Here is a 22,199-nt window from a genome sequence, read left to right as displayed (position 1 = left end):
ATCTCTCTAGCACAGCGCCGAAATGATGTTGATGTTGATGTGGCTTCACACACAAATGCGCAGGGTGCTTGGAGGCTGTTGTTCCAATCTCTGAGGCTTGTTCTGCCGGGCCGCTCTATGGAGACGACGCACCACCGTGTTTGCGCAACGAAAAGTGGAAAAGCTATGTTTTAGCCGATACGTACGCAATAAGCTGGTACGGTTTATGCAGATACAAAAGACATTATGTTCAATGGCTGCTGAGTTGGGGATTTGACTTTACTACTTTTAAAACGAAACTACTGTTTAAGCGGGTACGCGGTCAGACTTGTGGTCAGAAGTGGTCAGACTTGCCGCACATCGTTGTCATAGGGACTGAATGGTGAGAGTACATCACATTCGACTACATTGAGTGATACAGATGGAATTCATACGCTTGAGTGGATAGAAAAAAACGGTTCACAAGCACCACAAATTTAAGACAAAAAGAAAAAAAACATCCTCCCTCGACAACTGCTGTGCAATGATAAAAATGGAGGAACCACTGCAGCAGTATGCGGAACTGTCGCCTAGAACAATTTTGGCAAGCAAGGGAGTTGCAAACTTCAATCACTGGATGAAATGCGACATGAAACTTCTCGAGTGGAACCAGCAGATTTTACCGCGGATGAAACACAAAAGATGAGGCCAGTGCTGATCTCAGACGTTCGTGTTTTTAATAACCTGAACAATGAATTTGATCTGTGCATGGCGTGCCGAGCATGCAATTAACCTCACCTATGAGAAACCAATGCGTATGCAACCATATACAACAAGTGATGTGAGCAGAATGTTCATTAGCCAAGGAACTGAGAACTGGCTGAAAAAGGGCATCATCCACAAGTTGAAATCCATGTATGCCTCACCTGTGATCGTTGTGGACCAACCACTACATGAACCGACACCAAAGAGAATGAGCATCGACTGCCGTTTCCTCAATGCCAAGACGATCAAATGGGCTTACCCAATGACAAAAATTGACACACTACTCCTCAAAGTGCCACGGTCGTGACTTTTCTCGAAACTTCAGATGAAGAAAGCATTCTTCGCCATCCCAATACACAAGGACGACATCCAGAAGGCAGCATTCATGATTAAAGACACACTATGAGCTGACACATATTATTTTCGGTTTGTGCACAGTACAATCAACCATGCAAAGCATCATAGATAAAGGGCTGCAACCACTCATCGACAGCAGACATGTCATTGTGTATATGGACAACATATGCATCTCCACGAATGATGTTGAGCAGGACATCCAACCCGTGAACGATGTTCTGAAGTGACTGAGACCTCAGCCTACAAGTGGACTTTAGGAAGTGCACTTTCGCGGCCGACTGTATCTACTTTTTATGGTAGTACATAATTTGAAGAGACAGAGCTGCCATAGACTCATGGTGGACAAGTGCTTTAAAGAACTATGGATAACCATTCGGGCTATTTGCTGACATTGACAATCGTTGTCGGTGGTTTCTGCATAATTTTTGTTGAAGAGTTGCTTGTAATATTTTTTACCTCAGTTGTTCTTAATTTATCTACTTTTGGCTGGTTTTTGTTTAAAAAGGAACTGGTAGAACTTACCTTTATTTCTTAAATGCAACAAATTTCCTTCAAATCGATTTAGAGGTAGTCTAATAAAAGCATTTTACCATTTCATGTCTCTAATATAGAAAAATTGGAGTTGGCCTCTAAGATAAAAGTTCTTAATATTTCTTCTTTGCCTTTACTCACCACAATGAGAACAGTGTACCCAACCAGACTGGTGTGCTGCTAAGGTTTTATTCATTGCTCTTGCATATGGTTGTGTAAGTTGTACAGCTGGCACTTTGTAAAATGCACAGCTGCCTGAATCAAGCACAAATCAAATTTTGGTTATCAGCTTAGTAGACAAACAAGCTGTAGGTGTCCCCAAGCCACTAGTAGGGAGCTTTATCAAATCATATGTGCAAAAAAGGGGCAAGGATAGGTTAATAGAGAATGGTCCTGTGGGTTCCTTAATTATTTGCATGAACATAGAAGTGAATGGCTGTGTACACTTGTGTGCTTGTAGCTTTTGCAACACCGAACCAAGCCCATGGTTAACTTAGGAGGACCCATTTAAACTGCAACATTTATAATTTCCAACATTCATTTTCATTTGAGATGACATGCATGTGCCACACAATGCTAGGTGGTGGCAAAAACTAAAAAACTAAGCATTCAGAAAATACTGTTTTCTGATTGCACATCTGGATAGCAATTTTTTTTTTGCAGATTTGAAAATAACATGGGGGTAGTAAATTCACAACTTGTTTGTGAAAATACGAACTAACAAGAAACATGTTTACTAGAAATTTCAGGGTTGATAGGAGTTCAGTTCTGCCACAAGTGCTCGATGATACAGGTATATTTAGGGCAAACATTTGTTGAAAGGCTTGCAAAAGCAGAAAGACATAGTACTTGAAGAGTGGCTATGGAGGATTAGAACATTGCTTTTATGTGACAGATTTCAAAATACAATGCTTGCAGAATGTTCCATCCATCTAACTTTGTCCACTGCCATGCTGTATCAAAACTATTCTCGTATTCGGTGACATCAGAGTCACTGCCTGTATTTATAGCACTAAGAACGCTGCCATCACTGTCAATGCTTTTGCATAAAAGCAAATCATTTCAATCAAATGAAGGCCACACATTTATGATGGGCTAGGGAACACGCGAGTGGCAGCCACTATTTTTTAAATTTCTGCCAGTCGAATGGAGTCTGTTGGCCTCCTAGCAGGGGGCCAACGAAAGTACTTGCCAGAACGTCAAAATGGATTGGATGAGCACAGCCCATTGCCAGTGGTTGAAAAGAGCACCCAAACACATGAACAAGACAGACTTGTCCTTGACACTTTTTTGCAAAAAAGAAAGAAAATGTAACCGAATAAGAATTGTCCACTGCACTTAAAGGGTTAACTCATTAGATTCTACCACTGGCAGCAGTCAGGTTAGCCATTGTGATTCCCATGGCTCAATCAAAGTAGTCATGCATGAGCAGGGAACGTGCCAAATATTTTAAGGCCAGAAGTGGGAGCATTGTCATGCAAGTCACACATTTCTGCTTGGAATTTGCTTTACAGTCACTGATCTTGTGCATTGTCAATGCTCCATGTGTGGCACACACACAGGGCCTGCTCGGATGACGTCACTGCTCTACAGTGTAGTAGTTACTTGGAAATAGTGTTGGTGCTTTACATTGGTTGTGGTCTAGTGTATGACGAAAACTCGTCAGGCGAAGATGGCACATAGTCAAAATAAAGATAAAATGAATTGCTAATAGATAAAATTACTGCTGCGCTCTTCCCCCGCACATTCCGCATCTGCTCCGATCCTGGACAGCACAAACAAGAGTTAGCTGTGGCAAAACAGGACCTGTCCAACAATTGCTGCCCTTCCCAGCTACTGAGGATGTGCAAGAACTGCATTCTTGAGTTGCTAACTGTGAAATGGTACAGGAAAAACAGAAGCAGAGGCGTGCAGCCATCCCCTATGCACAAGGAATCAGCGAGGCACTTGCAAGAATCTTTTGCGCACACGGTGTAAAAATCGCCCACGTGCCAAGACAATTAAAACAACACATTGTATCTCAAGGTTTCCTGGGGTAATCTACAAAATACCGTGCAAGAATTGTGGCTCGTTCTACATAGGTGAAAGTGGAAGATATAAAAGAAGTATTCAGCAGTGCCAGAACAATGTCGGGAAAGGCAGCAAAAGCTCGCATGCCTTGGTGGACCATCGCATGTCTACTAACTACATCATTGATTGGGATTCTGCTGGTGTATTCACAACAAAGAAGTGTCTATCTTTACATCTGCTCTTGAACTTTTATGTACTCAATTGACAACACGTGTGGCAAACTGAATGCAGAGTAGTCTGCCTGAGACATACATGTGAACCCTGTGCCACTGAATGCATAATAAATAGTCGTACCCTCTGATGCTTCTCGTTGCTGTGAACAGTGAACCTGTAGCAGCCCCAAAACTACCAATTATATTTATATATTTTTTTCAACCTTAGGCTAGTGATCATTTTATTTTGACCATACACTTTGTTGATATTGAAGTGACTTTTCTATATTGTATGTCTGGAGTCTCCACTTATAGCATAAACATTAAGGTACACATGTTTTTCTTCCCCAAAACAGGTGCACTTTCCAGGTGTCAGCTGTAAGTGCTTCCGACATCTGTTGACATACCTGTACCAGGACTCGCTGTGCAATGAAGTGAACGCCAGCAACTGTCTCGAGCTTGTCAAGCTTGCTGACCAGCTTTGTTTGCCACGGCTGGTGGCACTCATTGAAGAAAGAGTTGTCCAAGAGCTCAATGATACCGACCGATATGCTAGTGCCAAGGAGGAACCTACATTACAAAAAAATTCCAGCAATGTCTACAAAAAGGCTAGTGAGTCCTTGGAGAGCAATGGAGAAGCACAGTCAAAGAAGCCACTTGGCTCTTCTGAAAGGCTGACCAACTCCCCAGAGAGAGCTGGTGATGACTCTCAGAAGGTGGCTGGTGTCTCTGAGGATGTTATGGATGTCTCAGAGGTGGCCTTACAGCTCCTGGAACCTTGCCAGGTAAGCACAAGAACAATGCGAAAGAACAGGATGAGCATTTTACTAGCACCTGCACCTTAATTACAAATGGTTAGAAAATGTACATAAACATAGAACGCCCATGTTTGGACTTTGCATGAACTAGGAAAAAGTTAAGAGCATCCTTGAATAAATGTGCTCCATCTCACCATAATTCGGCAAACTGCGAAATTTATGTCGGCAGGAAGAAAGAGAGCCAGTAAAATAATGTTCAGCCACATTACTACTAATTACAAGCTCCATGCCAGGGTGAAGCAAAAGGTGTCCGTTAAAAGTGGCCTGGGATCTGCACACGCATCTGCACTTTGCACTGCACTGGACACAAGGCTCAGACAGCGGTGTTTATGAAGCATTTCATAGCTTTTATTTTTGAAGAAACTAGCTAGATATTATCCATGTCTTCCATGGCTTAACATGCTGTTTATTGTATTCTATGGGGTGCTTTATTCTTTTTGGCAATACAGACTTCATAATTTTTTACAAAAAGGCTATAAGTGCAGTGAACATTACATTTTTGGAGTCTAATTCGTAGGCTAGGTGGACATACTTTGCTGCTAATTATGTGAGCTTCAGAGGGCTAATTAACAAAAAAAGTATTCCTTAACTTTTTATTATTGCCTTAATGGCAGTTAAAGTGGCAAATTTGAATGAAGGCAGTGACATTTTAATACACCCTCATTTCTTAAAAATCTTGAAAGTCGCACCTAATTTGAAATATTCATAATCGAATTTCTGTGATTAATCCAGGCAATATGAACACCGAGCGCCGCGAGAGTGTAGAAAAGGCAGCCCCGTTATGATGTCAGACCAAAATGCCTCGTGACAAGTGCGAGCAAGTTGGAAACTGAACGTCTTGGCCAGTTGCGGCAGCTGCTGATGGGGCATGTTTTGCCTGGTAAGCATGTGCGGCTCCGTGTCGTGTCAGGATTTGCCGTAGCATGGTATCATTCAAACTTCACCGCACACTTCTTTAAGGGGAATTGCCGTACGATGCGAAGTGAGTGGGGTGTGCTCAGTCTTGATATTGCCTCGATTGACCTTTGGAATTCGATGATGAATATATTGAATTAAGTACAATTTTCAAGATATTAAAAAAAAGGGGTGTGCATCAAAATGCGACTGCCTTCAAATTTGCTATTTAGGCAACTGCCCTCGAGGCACTAATAAAAAAACATAATTAATATTTGTTTATTAGCCTTTTGAAGTTGACATTATTATTGGCAAATTACGTCCACCTCATCTAGGAGCTCATCTGAAAAATGCCACATGCTGTGTTCAATACTTTTTTCATAAAAGATCTGTATGGTAAAAAAAGAACACCCTGTATTTATACTTGTTCTTCAATCCTGCTTGGGCCCAACCATGGCCTGCAGTATGTATAAAAAGAAATGGTCTTTCAGGGGCTGTTGCATCGCGGTTTTTGTGTGCACAATAACAATTCCTGGATTTGGTGCTCATTTTCAAAGCCTTCTGTTGGAAAATTTTGAAGAAAAATGATGCGTCAGGGAGGCGGTCATTTTCAGTGGAGCTGTTGAGTGAATTATAGTTGCCTATTATCAGCAAATTGCTTTCTTACTAAAGTTATATCCTTTTTACCCAGAGTAACTTGCTTTCAAGAAGGTAGGCCTCATCTTTGTTTTGTGCACTATTTTTAGTAGAACTGTTGAACTATTTATAGGTAATGGTTAAATTTATGATGACCTTCACATTCATAATGAAGCATAAACAAGAGTGGAAGAAAGGAACTTTTCACCATTGGCAGGAGCCAAACCCACAGCCCCCACTTAACACATTTGATGACTTTTCAATAGAAATAACAGCAGTAGCTGTTAATCCATTCATTTAATCTGGTTTTTATTCACATGTGGGGAGTGTTAGCCAATTCCAGTTGTGGCAACGGTAGAGGATGTGGAACATCCATTAAACTGCTGCCAAGTATGTGATCTTAAGAGTGGACAACTGGCTTATAAGTACACATTACATCAGGGCACCAAGGCTGCCTGAGTTGAGGCCGCCTTGATATAATATTCGTATTCGTATTAAGCAAACTGGGAGCTCAATTTTCAGGAACGACCAGTGAAGCTGACCAACAGCGAAGGTAAGGTAAAGTATAGGGCAAATGAACTATGTTTGATTGAACTGTCAAATTAATTACAGATTATGTTTAATTTATGATAATACTCAATTATTCGTAAAGGGGAAACAAATTAAAGATATAACTTTAGCACAAAATTTCAGTTTGCTCTTGGTTGCAGATGAGCTCATGAGAAAAAAAAAATGGATTCATGTGAGATTTCAGTCTACACTTTTGCCCATACATATGCAGAGTATTGTTTTCATTCTGCACACAAATGGAATATTAAACATACCCATTAATGATATTAGAATTCTTCATTGAAAGTCAGTGTAGCCATGCTAACAGTAACTGAACCCTGATTCACAATCACCCTCACTAAATGAAGGTGGCTTCGAAGCAGTACATTACCTCCCTTGCGCTTTGTAATTATAGATTCTTTTCATGGCAATCCCCTAGGCACCACCCTGTTTTATCACATTGTGACCAGTCCATTGCTTGTCTCAGTTGCCTCTGTGTTTAAAATGGATGTGCATGACACCACTGTGACTCAGCAAACCTTTGTTTTGGTGGATATCGTAAACGGTGACTGGGTGGATGACACGAAGCTTTGGCCATAGCTTCAGAGGACGTGCAAGTGCTTTCAGAGCTCATTACACCTTGTCCAAAGGGTGTGAGTAGCATATATGGTGCTTGCAATAGAAGTGGGGATAGAAATGTATTTGAAGCTGTCTAAACTTTCTGCTTCTGAATTTAATCAGGGGCAGTGTCCTATCACGTTCGTTCTTTATTTGCCAATCATTTTCAAGCAGTGATGGCTTTTCAGGTTTCTGACTCTGTAACTTTCCTTGATGTGGTCCCTCTCTGACTGTTTCTTTTCTGCCTATTCTCTTGCAGGTATGCTCAGTTGCGATAGATTTGGTCGCGCTGAATGCAAGGTTTCAAATGTAGATTTTCTGTAGGTTGTAATAACTTGTAGCAGAAATATATTATTGTTAGTCACTCACTTACTCAGTGGACTTTCACAAAATGTCTAGCTTTAAACTTCCATGTGTTGTCAGTGTAATCGCCATTACCCATGCTTCGGCACATTGATTCAATAGTATGCCCATTCACTTATTCCTGATATGTGGCCTATAGAGTGGCCATAAGTTTAGCATGAAATGGGGTGGATATGTGCTGATAGCATGCGAGAAACTTACTATACGCCAGGAAGCGGTGCTACTTCTTTGTCAATGTGTAACAAGCGGTACTTACTTTTGCCAATGTTCTGGGGTTGAAGTCTTTTCTTTGGAGGTTAATGATACAACAGCGGTGGATGAATGAACTTTTTAATCTTTTAATCCTCGAGGAAAGCCATGCATCATGAAGGGCAGGAAACACAGGCAGTCCTTGCATAGCAGCAGTCTAGGAACTTGACCATTCAGATTCATTCCATTCTTCGATATTTCGGTCACTATTTTTGCAACCAACTACTGCACACATTTTTCCTGTACCATTCCACATTTTGCAGCATGATTGGAATACAGTGCATTAGCAATCGCTCAGTTGCATTTCCAACAGCTGATCACACAGTAGCAGGGGTAGTAATGATTTTGCATTCACGTGCTTTCGTCTGAGGCAATGGGCGGTGCACTAAAATAGCGGCATTTCATTCCCCTAGCGTAAAGTACTCTGCGAGAAGCGTCTACAATATAAGAAAAGCACAGCAATGTGCAAACTTAACATTTTTTAAACACAACTAAATCTTGCAGCGGTAAAAGAAATGTGGGTACATATTGGGCAATACTCCAGCTTTCTTTTGTTATCTATACTGAATGAACCCAAAATCTGCTCAATGTTATCTCACTATGAACGTTCCCGTCACAGGCTAAAATATAGTCAGGTAAATATTATAAAATGCATTGATGATGTAAGTTTGTTGCAATACAGAAAGAGTTAATAAAGCATCTATTTCATGCAGATTCACAATGCAGACCAGCTGGCTGACTGGTGCCTGTACCGAATTGCCACCACTTACAAGAAGGTATTGCAGAACAACCTGAAGCGGCTGCGTAACCTGCACCCTCAGAACCAGGCCTACTTAAACCGAAACCGCTGGCCTCCAGCATGGCACGTACTACATTTTTTTACTTCCAGCACTGTCTATCTGTTAAGCACTTACTATTAGGTTTTGCACCTTTGTGAATGCCAGCATTTCATGTTTTTTTATTTTAATTGTAGGTACATCAAGGAAGATGAGTTCTACCAGCGAACTATTCGAGAACAGAGCAACAATGAGAGACCAGCCAAGAAGATCTGCTTTGGCCCATTTTCCTTCAAAGGGTCAAAGGTTCCGAAACGCCAGGCCTAGCCTCTGTAAGTCTCTTTTGTATAATTCAACTGTAACACATACAGTGTGTCCAAACTAGCATTATGTTTAATGAAAGGAAAGACACAAACAAACAAACAAACAAATAAAAAAGCTACAGAGGCCTTCTGCGTGGCTGACACCAAAAATTTTTAGCAACCATCTGGAAAAGCCGCCAGCAGTTTTCTTATTTTCTGTTCTTTCTGTTTATTTTTTGTAGGACGTCATTGTTACGTTGCTTCAGTCATTTAGCTCATAAGGAACAAAGATATATATATATTTTAAAGGGCACTAAAAACAATTCTATAAGTTATTTGCTTCTGAAAAGCTGAATCCACATATCCTGCACCATATTTAGTTTGCAGGTTTTATGTCCATGTAAGCATGTTTCTCAACAAATATTGGTTTAAAGAAGCCTCCCCCCCCCCCTTTTTGTTATTCCAGTACATCTGATCATGCACTAAATGCCACTCAAAAGCAGTGCAGTGCCTTTGGCTTGGCTCAACTAGTTACATGGCTTAGCTACTGTTGCCCAAAATGGAGGTGGATTAAAAGATTGAGGCACTTGAGACATTCAGCACATGGTTCTTTTCTTGAACAAAATCTCTCCCGAGTGTGCACAGGAGCCTGGAACCCACTAGGTGGCACCCATTAGGAGATGCAACTTGCTTGTTTTGCATTTTTTGAAGCATCACAGATGTAGATATACAGTAAAAGCTCATTAATTTGAATTCCGCAGGGATGCTACGAAAATTCAAATTATACAAAATTCTAACTAATGAAAGTCAGAGAAAAATATCATTCAGTTAAGGCGCGTATGTAATCTAACGTGGTGTGAGCATATCGTGGCGCACACACGCTACATCACGTTGGCGTGAACAACAATGTCTATACTTCGAATCACTGGCACAGCCAACATAACCGGATGTGGCCAACGCAGTCCGACGTGCCCGACGTTGAGATGCCTCTTGCTGCATCCACATGTTCATCGCGCTGATTGGCGCGAAGAAAAAAATGTCGCAGTTTTGCCCGAAAAGTGAAGCATCGATTGGGATAGTAAATTAGTAGATAGTTATACGAAGTAAGGATAGTAGTTTTATCGGCCGTATAAACTTGTAAACATTCACTTACAAACTAATTTAACAAGCATGGTGTCGCGCGTGCACAGGTAAGCAGGAACACATCTCGCTCGATGACCGTGGAAACTCGTTGAAAAATGCTGGAGTGAGGAAACGTGGCAGTAGCAGTGGGCGAATTGGCCTGCGTACAGCTCTCACTTCAACACGAATGAAACATAGAAAGCACATCACATACGAAGCTACCGGCACTGCGCGCACTCTGCAAGCATCGCAGACCACTTTGAAGATACGGCGCCCGCATGGCTGCACCGTAAGCAGCAGCCGTCGGAGAAGAACGTTCTCCTTCCCTCACCTCAACCCCATGCCTTGCGCGCGACAGGAGAAGGCGTGCTCAGCCCAGCCTTCCTCGCTTGCGCACGCGAGATTGAGCTGTGCTCGCCAGCTCACCCTCGCATGCTTTCGTTCATACAGAAAGAACATGGCGCGCGGCGACAGTGTTATCGTCCTTGCTGCTGATGGAAAAAGCAGAGCTGCACGGCCCGCATGGCGATGGCCGCGTTGCCGTGCTCCCGCGCACTAGCACTCTCCCCCATCCACGATGGCGCAGAGTGCTAATTATCGGTGGCAGTGCGTATTTCAGTGTGAATTAGCGAGGTGTGTTGCATATTGCTTTCAATATATTGTTGGATGGACTGCGACAGCTACTTCGAATTATCTGAAATTTCAAATTAACAAGTTGTGAATTAACAAGCCTTTACTGCATATGAACATTCTTATATATACAAGGTATTGAAGTAAATAAGGAAAATTTACTATGTGCAGAGAAGAACATGCAAAGTAGAAGAACAAAATCAGTGTATTCATACAAAACTCTGTTGTTAAAAAAAAAAAATGAAGCTGTTCAATATGACTTCCATCAGCTGCCACAACCATCTCTCGCCTAGATCTGAAATGGCGGCAGACATGCAGACCTCCCACCAGGTTCATCATCAGTTACTTTAAGGATACCTATTTTGTGTTGACCATTGCCTCAACAACATCCCATATGTAGTAGTTCGGCAGGCTGCAGTCATGGCTGAAGGAGGGCAACAAGTCTTTGGACCAGTGGTATGGCATGTTGTCACGAAGCCACATTTGTGTGTTCATGGCCTTATGTGCCAGATATGAAGTTAACCATCCCACTGAATGAAGTTGTCATCCGGGAATGTTAGGAAGCCTAGGCTGGTGTCCTTCAGGTTTTTCGGGAGAGCCTGTGTCCTTTTTCTATCAATATTGTTCTTCTCACTTAACACTTGGCGGATTCTTAGTACAAAGGATGTGTAGTGTAGGTGTTCATGCGTTGCCAAGCTGATAGTGGACCTCACTATGCCCATTGCCTTTGCGAGGTTGTTCATGTTGAGTCCAGGGTCTTGGCTGATTGTTTGCTTCAGTCGCTGGCAGAATTCTGTTGTTCTTTTGCCCCTTATTTGCTTTTTATACTGGACTCTGTCTGCAGTGACATCTTCCTTGGCAATCTTGGCAATGTGGTACACTTGCATTTTCTTGTAGCCAGGTGATAAGATAATTTGCTGGGGCGTCTTGGTGCGATGCAACTCAAGTATTGTTGCTCTCCTATAGAATTTACAGTTCAACGTTGAGCAAGTCATGACTCCCTTATATGTTGTGTGTTTGGTGGTTGAATGAAAGCAATACAGGGCAAATGCAGCCAGTTATCTTTGCTGCATTGTTGCCAGGCTGAATGTGAAAAAGCTCCGAATTTATCTTGATGACCCTCTATAAATGCAAGAAACATAGTTGCTCTGAGTTTCGGTACAAATATGAAGGCATCAACCAACCATGCATGTGTTACTTATTAGCTTGTGGCTTGCAGCAGCTCAGCCAATGGAATCACCAATAATCTCTTTTCCTTCCACATTTTATAAATAACTTAAAGCTCTGTGCACAGGAAGAAGCTAAATTTACATGAATTCAGCACACGTTGGGATGAGTCGGCTTGTCGGGGCAAAGTTTGGTAAGGTTTACGTAAATGCTAGAGTTGGGCTAAGGGAGCGCGAAGGTGGGTTTACACAGCCCAAGTATGAGGAGTGGGTTGACTCGCTCAACTTGTTCTGCAAAATGCATGTAAATGCAGTCAGGTCGGTCTAGGCCAGCCCAACTTCTGAATTAATCCGTTTGCGTTGAGCTCATGAAAGATGCTAGAATGGTGCATTAGTGGTCTGTGCAACATGGTCTGAACATACATCTGACAACAAAATTCACTTGAGTGTCCCTTTAATAGTTATTTGTACAAAAAGAGGTAAGGTCAAGCTTAATGTGGTGGTGTACTTAAATGAAAAATATAAATTGTCTACATCTACCTTGCATTCTTCTTTGGCAGCTAATACAAGAATATATATATGATTATTGAACTAGCACTGTAATTTAAAATTGAGGCATATTTTGAGGCATTGAGGCATATATTTGAAATACCAAAGCTCTAGAGAGCCCTTAATACGTAGATTGTTTGCTGTGTACCGTCTATTGCATTTATATTTTTTTCACTCTTTAAAACAAAGCCTTACAGTTTTTTAAAAAGCCCACATGCAGTGAACTTCTATGCCACAGCAGTGCTGTTCAATTGTCGGTTTGCTTTGGCGAAATTCTTTGCCATTTTATTTTAGAATGAAGCTTCACCAAATTTAGCCATAATTTAAATGGCCAACAATTCCCAAGATTCCACTTTATAGCGATATTGTAGGTTTCCTGCTGCATGTGTAAGAGTAATGTTTGGTCATGGTAATATCAGGATTCTCGCATTAGAAGATATATGAACAGCAGCAGAGTGATAAAATTTCTGGAATAGGTGACGTTAACACTCTTTAGTATTCCACCTGTGGCAGAGCACATTAAAGTCAAACTACATGTACACTTGCTGGTGCATGAAAGCTTGTGCCTCCGTGCCTATGCATGCACAGATGGTGCGGGACAGATTGTACGCGTCGAAGCACGGCGCGAGACGTATTTTTTCTCTAGACAAATATTGGTGCTCTGGCTGCCATCTGGCTGCCTCACAAAAATGAGAAAGCAATGCCTACCACGGTGAAAATAGTGAGCCAAGTGGGTGCTATTGTATGTATGTATTACATTGTATGTTCAAACCACCATTCCTTGCAAGGTGTGGCAAACGTAAGGCGCGCGGGGGTAAGCTTTCACGTGCCGGCAAGTGCACCTGTAGTGTGGTCTTTAAGAGCAAGCATTACCTTGTGCGCTTCTATCTGAATACAGCAGACTCTGCTTAAACTAAACTCGAATGTACAGACAAACGTATTCCATTTATCCGAAGTTTCATTTAGGTGAAGGACACAAAAATCACCAAAAATTGTTTTATTCCTAAAACATTCTTGTGTTTTCATAATACTCTGGTGAAAAGGAAGACATTACAGTGCTTTGCATCTAATATTGTCGCTTCTTTCACTCAAGGTTTCACTTACGCACACAAAAATTCCCAATAACTCTGTGCAGTCATCACATTCAAAATAGTGCTGCAGACTTTTAACTGCATCACTTGCCGCCGGGTTCAAAACGGTAATGCACACTGGAACAGTAATATCTATGCCTTCGTCAACTGAATCATAATCTTCGCCATGAATTTCACCGATTTCAGCTGTCTCTTCAAAGCAGGTAACAAGGGCATCATCTAAGGTCTCTTATTCCTGGTGTTGTGAATGAAGCAGCAGTGCCAGCTTGACTGCAACATACGACCTACTCTGTAGGGCTCTCTTGCTGCTTGGGGATCATTATAGAGAAGTCCTCATGACAGAAACACCGCTGCAAATTCTAACATCTTTGATTTGCATAACCTTTCACACAAATGTCTGACAGATTGCATTTTCTTCCTTATGTATAGAATCACCATTTCACGTTTGGCGGGCGTTCACTGTTCCATATGCTGATGCTGTAGGTGATGGTTCCGGTTGGAATTCTGTTTAACCGCAGCTTTCAACCCATCTTTTTGCAAAGTTTGCCAACATTGAGCCTATGGGCGGCCAGCGAAAGTTAATATTGTTCCATTTATCCGGCATTTCTGTTTAAGCGAGTTTTGTTTATCTGTAGTCCACAGTACATGTGAACAGAGCAATTGTTTTGTTTGGCATTGATTGAAGCAATTTTGATCGGGTTTGTTGTACACTCCAGCCCGGTTATAACGAAGTCGGCGGGAATCGGAAATCACTTTGCTATATCCGCTATTTCGTAATATGTGAACTATGAGAAAAAATGCAAACATGGGCATACCGATTTATTGCCGCTGAAAAAAGTGGTCCAGCGTCCCCTGAACCCGTTCGCGAGTGCGGACTTCAGGATTGCGGCTTCCATACCATCCAACTGCGAACCAAAGATCTGGTCGAACTCTGGACTCCCGAGGTACATCCGTAGCGTGTCAACAGCTGCGATGGCCGCTGCGGAGGTGACCGGCTTAGGGGCACAACTAGCATCGTCGCATTCGCTGTCGGAGGTGCTGTCCACCAAGGTCTCTTCCATGACACTCCCGGCAACTTCTTCAGTCGTGAAGTCCTCGGTGACAACAAGGTCTTAGTCGGCGAAAACGAAGTCCATGTGGCTTATACCCGCAGGCACAAGGTCCAAGTCGCCAGCGGAATCCCAAAGCTGCTCCAAGCAGGCCGTCGTGGCGGCAGCATCAGCGGTTGCAGCGACGTCAATTTTGCTCTTATTTTTGCCAAAAAAATCGCCTCAAGGACGCAAAAATATGTTGATTGACAGATTATTTTTCGGTTGGTATTAAATCTCTCCGTTATATCTGCTGACGCGCTCTTATTTACTCCGTTAAAACCGGACCCAAAATGTATTGAAAATGCAAAAATGGGAATGGGAAATTGAAATCCCTTCGTTATAACCGCTATTTCGCTATAAGTGGCTTCGTTATAACCGGGCTAGACTGTATATAAAAGAGGAAGTTGAAATCTGCCGACTGCTAGGGAGAGAGTTCTTTATTTAGGCTATCAATCTTTCTTTTATTATTTTTACAGAAATTGCCGAAACCCATGGGAAAATTACAAAAAGAAAAAGCATTAATTTCATAACTTTGTAACTTGGCAATAATAGATGACATCACAAGTATGTAAACAGCATATATTTTAACATCTAAAGCAGACAAAAATTGTTAAATATAGCAGTAATTTGTGAGTAAGACTTCAGCAGACTTGCACAAGCAACATCACAATTTCATGCGTGCTGTATATTAATACATTGCATACATCATATTTGTCTTGTCTTCCTTATATGATCTAACAGATAGTTTACAGAATTGTCATATCTGTGGTTGTGTAAAGTTATGGTATTGTAGACTTTCTGCGGGAATTTCTTTGAAGTTTACCTTTTTTTTGGAAGTTCTTATAAAGAGATTAATGTCCCACATTGAAATTCACCTTCCAAAGTCAGTAGAAATCATAAAGGGTTAACAGCACACACAGACTGGGATAAAGTGAAGAACAACAGGAGACAGCGCTAATGACCTGTTGTTCTTCACTTTGTCCCTGTCTGTGTGCGCTGTTGACCCTTAAGATGCTTTACCAACTAGCCCGCCACCTAGCCATGTTGGTAACATCAGCTTTCTCTCTTAAATTTAATGAATTTAATTCATATCGGTTTAGTTCATATCGGCCAGTGTCTGACTGTACTCCACGACCTCCTCCAATTTTAGAGCTCAAAGCACACGTGATGTCATGAGCCCTGCATCCCTTTTTTTTTCCCCTCTGTCTTGTGTTTTGCTACGTGTCACATTCATGGTGGTTACCTTGTACTCTGCATTACCGCGTATACACGGCCATGTTGTTCATGCTGTCACTGGCTTTTGGTGCACTGCAGGCAAGATGTGTAACATGTTATGTTATGTATTATTTGACGTGTTATGATACTCCCAACATCATCTTTGCTACGGGTGAGGCTGGCTGGTCTTAGAATAGGGGTGCACAAACATTTGCTTGAATTTTCTGTTGCCTCTGTGGCAGACATAGGTGTAACATTTTTCTGACACAATTGTAATCTACGCTTTTGGCTTGTTGGTTTGCATTTCCCAAATCTGGTCAGGGCACTTAAAATACATGCACAGTAGTGCCAGCTATCATGGCAATGACCTATGGTGATTTTTAATAAAGGAAATATCAGTCTAACTGATATTCTACACATAGTGTGGTAAACAAGCAGCACTGTGAACACGTATGTGCACAGCCACAGTGCACCAAAACAACCCTTAGCTCGAAAATTAGTTGCACAGTGGCGGATGTGCACTAGTCTACTATGAACTGAGCCACAATAATATTTTAAAATGGTGCAGTAATAACTAAGTTGCACGCGTTTGATCAGTGAAAGCGCAGCTGCCACTGTCTCTAGCTCTCCTTCGCTACCCTCCCCACCCATGCTCTCTCCCCCTTGTCACATACACTCAACAACTTTATGCAGTGCAGCAAAAGCTACATCTTGCGTCTGCATGCCGGAAAAAAGTTTCCTCTATTGTCTGCCTCTAATCACCCTCCTTGTGAAGCAATGTGTAAGACCAGGCTAGTTTGTAACCCATTATAAAGATACTCATGAAGCTGACTGAATGGAAGCTCCATAAAAGGTTTGGTGGTGCACGATGGGCGAGCCTCCCTCCAATCTCGGAACACAGAGTCGGCTCTTGTCATGTTGGCACTGTCGTTCTTTGACGACCAACCAATCGGCAGCTTTTACTCCTGGTGACATTACCTGGAGCACCCTGTTGACATCACAACATGTGAAGGAGGCACCAGAAAAGGAGAGCAGCAGGGGATTGTTTTTCAAATTTGTGGTGTTCCCAGGGTGCATAGCACTGCTGCATTCACCAGAGATGATGGTCACGACATTCTCTATGTCATGAGCATATTTGTTTTAAATTTGTAAGAACATGCAAGAGGTTGTTTAGGGGCCCTTTAAGGAACGACAGGTTGTGTTTGCAAATAAACAACACAGACATGTGTACCTGACTGCAAAAATCCTTGTTAGCTACTACAGCAACCCAATTTCGTCTGTGCTGCGGGAATTATATAAGTGACACAGTAATGGCAGAATGAATACATACACAATTCCAACAATTTTCATAACTGTAGATATGATTTCCAGTGTAAATATTTAATTCCTAATCCTTGAACCTTGCACCGCCTAGCCATTGGGGAAGTTCGTTTGCCATGTTTGAAATGCATTGCAGGGCCCCTTTAAATAACGCATATCACTGTTATTTAGGCGTAAAAGGTCTCATGCAGCAAATGTTAAAGCTTCTCTGTGCAAGGGCAGCATAAAACTTTGGTACTATTATTATTATGTATATTATTCTGCTTTTTAAGAATCTGTTATTGTTGTCACTGGTACTTGCAGAGTGTTAGTGAAATAAGAAAAACGGCTCACATAATAGTACTAAACGCAATAATGACAAATAGTGTCATGCATGTTATTTATGTTAATGCAGTTTTGGTGCCACATTAATTGTACAGCTGCAATAATAATGATAAATAACACCATTGTTTTGCTGTTCTCGAATATTAACACACCTCTTGGCCTTTCATGCAGGAGAGAAGTGCAGCTCATGCTATGCCACCTGTGAAAAAGAAGCACGCCAATCACCAAAGCACCCAATGCCACTGAAGGTTTCTGCATGGCAGTGCCTGCCTGCAGCCTTTGCGGCAAAGCTGCCAGCTCCCTTTCCCCACAAGCTCCACACTCACTAAGGCAGTGCTGGTCTCACTGCTTCTCACTGGAGCTGTGCAAGGAACCACACTGTGGGGCCCAAGCAATATCCTCACTCCCTGCTAAGGCTCTCAAGAGGTGCCTCATGGCTACATTTCCAAAGCCTGTACATACTGCAGCCATGTGCTTTTTAAATTGTTTATTTTTCCTTCTCTGCTGTTTTTTGAAGCTGTGTTTCAGATGTGTGTGGTTGTTTCATTTCTCACTCATCAAATGTGCTGTGCAGGGTGCCAGCTTATTTAATTCAAGGGAATCATGTTCATCTGCTTGAGTAAACATCAGTGATCTCGAAGAAGCAGTGATCGGTAGCAAGAAAGTAACGAAAGAAAGAAAAACACTTAATGACTGCCATTACATTTGTACATATGATGTAGGTTGGTCGAATTTGACGGTAGCCATCCTGGATGCCCCACACTGCCTCTCATCTGGCAAGGTGCAGATGAATGGAGCAAAACAACTTTGAGTACAGAACTTTGCATAACATCACACATGAATGCCTCATTCTGTGTAGCAATGGCCTAAATATTGTTAAAGGTTACTCTGTTCCAGGCTTTTGGGACTGCAGCCGAGGATAGGCACTTGAATGAAAAACGAATCAGTTTTCAAGCTCCAGAGTGAAAGTAATTGAGAACAAAATAAGTGAGGTGGGGATAGCACTGACTTCCAAATGATTTTTTTTACACTTTTGCCATGCGTTTCAGTGAGGACCTTAAATAATTCATAAAAACAGTGTTGTAGGGATAAACTGTCCATTTCTTCACTGGCATATGTGTCACATAGGCAGACATCAGAAATTTTAACACAAATCACTTATTAACTGTTTAATAAAATAATCTATATTGAACTGATTAAGTTTTCTTACTTTTAATTTCAACTAATTACTTTTTAAAATATGTTGCAATTGTGAAATTCAAGCTGGTCATTACTTAAGGCAAGTTCGCTTAGTGTATATCCGGAGTTCTGCTGCTCAGCATGAGGCTGAGAGCTCAATTTCTGGCCATGGCAGCCATGCTCTCATGAACGTCGAATAAAAAAAAACAGTGCTTGTGTACCAAACATTGGTATGCGTTAACCCATTAGCTACCAAATATGTGTGGCACGAGGCCCTCTGCACCAATTATGTTTGCCGCTTACAGCCATTATGCGAACTTCCGCTAGGTACTAAATACTAAAAATATCAGAAATATAACATCTGCTGCTGTAGACAAGTAGTGGCGTCTATTTGCAACATTTTATTATGTATAGCATATATTGCCCATTTATATATGAACTTTTAAACCAACAATGTCTTCAGCCTGCAGCCTGGCAAATCACCAGTTTTGGCAATGTTGGCGCTGTTGCTGGACACGGTGGTTCACCGGCATTGGTAGCCAATGGAATAGAGGTCAACTTCATCAGCTCTTTTCATCATATCAGAGAAGTGGCTGTTTTAGATTCATTTGTGCCTCCTGTAGGATGGTTGAGTTCTTATAAAATGCAGAAATATTTTAAATAAGCAAGAAACAACTACACTGAAACTAAACTGTACGAGGCAGCCTAGTGAGGTGCTCTTCATGATTTTGGTGGCGATGTTAGAGCGGGCATGTGCCAGGAAGAGGCGCACTACTAGCAACATCTTTGAGACATTAAGTTCAACTACAAAAGTGCTAAATGTTATTTATGCCACGTTATTATTCTTGGCAAAAAAAATTATTTTAAGATTGCTTAATCAGGGTCCTGTTACAGCCAAAACTTTTATGCCAGCTAACAAGTTTCTTGCAATTTTATCATGGCAATAAGAGTTCTACACACATTAATTAAAGACATGTTCACAAGGTGTCAACAATAGTGCTGCTGCCTCCGTACTAATATCGCTACTGGCAAGCATAGGGTGACCATTGAAGGTAGGGATCAGGAATATGTACAACAGTCTTTCAAGTTACGGAAAAACCACACACCTCTCAGTTGTACCATGTTGGGCATGTGACCAAAGTGCCTGGGCATGCATGGTGCCAGCTTTGTTAAAATCTACACAACTGAAATGAATGCCAGAATTGCTCTCTAATGAACCCCTGGTGGTCAAAATTAATCCAGAGGCCTGTGCAGCAGCCACTCTCATAGCCATAGTGTTTCCTTGAAATATAAAGCTCCCTCAGCAATTTTCAGAGGACGTCTCGGATAAACTGCAACACTGAAGCATTCATGGCACATTTTGGAAATCTCAAAATCTCTCTCAATTGGCGGTAAATTTAGGATGCTTAACATGCCTGGAGCACTGACAGGCTGTTATTTTGCAGTTGTAACATTCTAAAAATACAAAGTAATTAGAAAGTGAAACAAATTAATTAAGAAATCACTTAAAGAATTTTACTTACTTGAAGAGTTCATGTGTGATTAGCACACAATGTCGAATATCTACCAGCATGAATAATGTAAAAAAAAAATCCTTACAGCATGGTTTTAAAAAAATTATAGAAGCCTTCACTAAAACACTTGGCGTTGCTGGTATAGATTCCTTTACCTGTGGGTAAATTTACCCATGCTTAAAAAGCTTTGTGCAATAGCAACAACCTTTGTGCAAAGCTTTGAGTTAGTATCACTTTTTTTGCTTGGCAACTTGATGTGCAGCAAATTACTCTTGCTTATGTGCAGCAGTAGTAGTTTTGTTGTATTAGAAAGGAAAAAAAGGAGGTAGGAAATCAAGTGCTGCAGGTATTGTAAAAGTATTTTTTTCCGTTGCTAAGTTTACCTGTAGGTAAGATGCTTCATGAAAGCAGCAGCTAATATGTTGCAAGTGCTGTGACAAAGGAATTGTCCACATAATAGCATTCACATCTGCAACATATAAGATAATCCCTATATTTTAGTGAGGACAACCAAAGAATATTAACTGGGGTGACCAGGTGAATTAAGGCCAGCAAGCATCATTGTCATCATCAGCCTATCTTTATACCCACTGCAGGATGAAGGCCTCTCCCAACGATCTCCAATTACTCTCCCTGTTTTGCGCTAGCTGATTCCAGCTTGCACCGGCGAATTTCCTAATTTCAGCGCGCCACCTAATTTTCTGCCATCTTCAACTGTGCTTCCCTTCCCTTGGCACCCATTCTGCAACTGTAACAATCCATCGGTTATCTACTCAATGCTTTGCATGGCCTGCCCAGCTCCATTTTTTTTCTCTTTAATATCGGCTATCCCGTTTTTTCTCTCTGATCCACACTGCTCTCTTCAACAAGCATATAGTACTCTAAAAACAAGCCGAAACAAACAGCATGGCTTGTGCAAATTAGTCCAGAACAAATGGAATATGTCATTAAAAGAATATCCTTTAAATATACCAGTTGTGATACAAATAAGAAATGTGTGTTATCTATTTCAACTTGGTAGATAGCTGAAACACAGAACGTTCAGAAAAAAAAAAAAAGTTGCCACACTACATTGCACTGGACAATGTTGGTACCTTTTTGGTTGCTCTTGTTTCTGATGAGAGTTATGGATCTTGATCAATGCTCCAATTCAGGCCACCTAAAAATTTAGCCACACAGTATCAACTGTGAATGTACTTGTCATATTTTCTTTTTGCTTGGGGGGGGGGGGGGGACAAAAAAAAAAACCTCCAGTTCCGGCAAGTGACTAATGAACTTTCATGTATGTGTCAAAACAAGAAAGCCAAGTCTGCTTGTAATACGTGAACTGGTCCCCCTAGTGCCAATACATAATTTAGCGCAATGTTGCCTCTGCTGTTTCATTTCCCTTCTTCACTGTTCCTTCCTACGATGATGCATTGTCAAAATAGAGGTCTGCAGCCACACTCCTTGCAGTCCCCCAATCTCATTTTGTTTTCAGCTTACTTTTCAGTGCACAAGCATTCTTCTGCATGAAGACATAATTAAAGAGCACACACACACACGTACGCACAAATGCACACAAAACTGCACGAAAGGAAAAGGTAGACATTGGACAAGCGCTTGTCCTGTGTCTATCCTTTTCTTTCGTGTCGTGCTTGTCTTTTTTTTTTTTTCCCCCACACTCTTTAATCATGTCAAATATACAGCAACTAGACCCTCTGAAAGTCCTTTTAAGTTGTATTTCTGCAAGAAATGAGTTCCTAGGGAAGTCAGTGCTACCTCTTGTCCATCTTAAATCTTTTGTACTTGTTCATCTTTGCTCTGTAGTGTGAAATGAGAGTCCCCAGCTAGCCCAGACTTGCACCTTGCTATGCAGAGCAAGTGTAGTGAAGGTTTTTGCAGATGTCATGGGCATGTGTGCTCCTATCTTTGGCTACTGTCCTACAAGCAGCTTGTGTGCTGTCATTCTAGGGCATGA

General features: G+C 41.5%; 1 protein-coding gene across 9 annotated transcripts in view; it reads left to right on the top strand.

The window, feature by feature from the left end:
• RhoBTB (Rho-related BTB domain containing) overlaps positions 1-18,046 on the top strand; it is a 296,605-nt gene extending 278,559 nt beyond the window's left edge. For all 9 annotated transcript variants that reach the window (XM_065449522.1, XM_065449518.1, XM_065449492.1 and 6 more), the window contains 4 exons: positions 4,190-4,618; positions 8,674-8,822; positions 8,934-9,068; positions 17,718-18,046. In XM_065449522.1, coding sequence (XP_065305594.1) covers positions 4,190-4,618; positions 8,674-8,822; positions 8,934-9,063 — 708 coding nt within the window. In that variant the 3' untranslated portion in view covers positions 9,064-9,068; positions 17,718-18,046. The remainder of the gene's footprint in view (positions 1-4,189; positions 4,619-8,673; positions 8,823-8,933; positions 9,069-17,717) is intronic.
• Positions 18,047-22,199: the final 4,153 nt, after the last annotated feature.

The sequence above is a fragment of the Dermacentor albipictus genome, chromosome 1 (assembly GCF_038994185.2).
Source record: "Dermacentor albipictus isolate Rhodes 1998 colony chromosome 1, USDA_Dalb.pri_finalv2, whole genome shotgun sequence".
Classification (NCBI taxonomy): domain Eukaryota; kingdom Metazoa; phylum Arthropoda; class Arachnida; order Ixodida; family Ixodidae; genus Dermacentor; species Dermacentor albipictus.
Note: the sequence above shows the minus strand (reverse complement) of the source record. Positions and strands in the feature narration are given on the sequence as shown.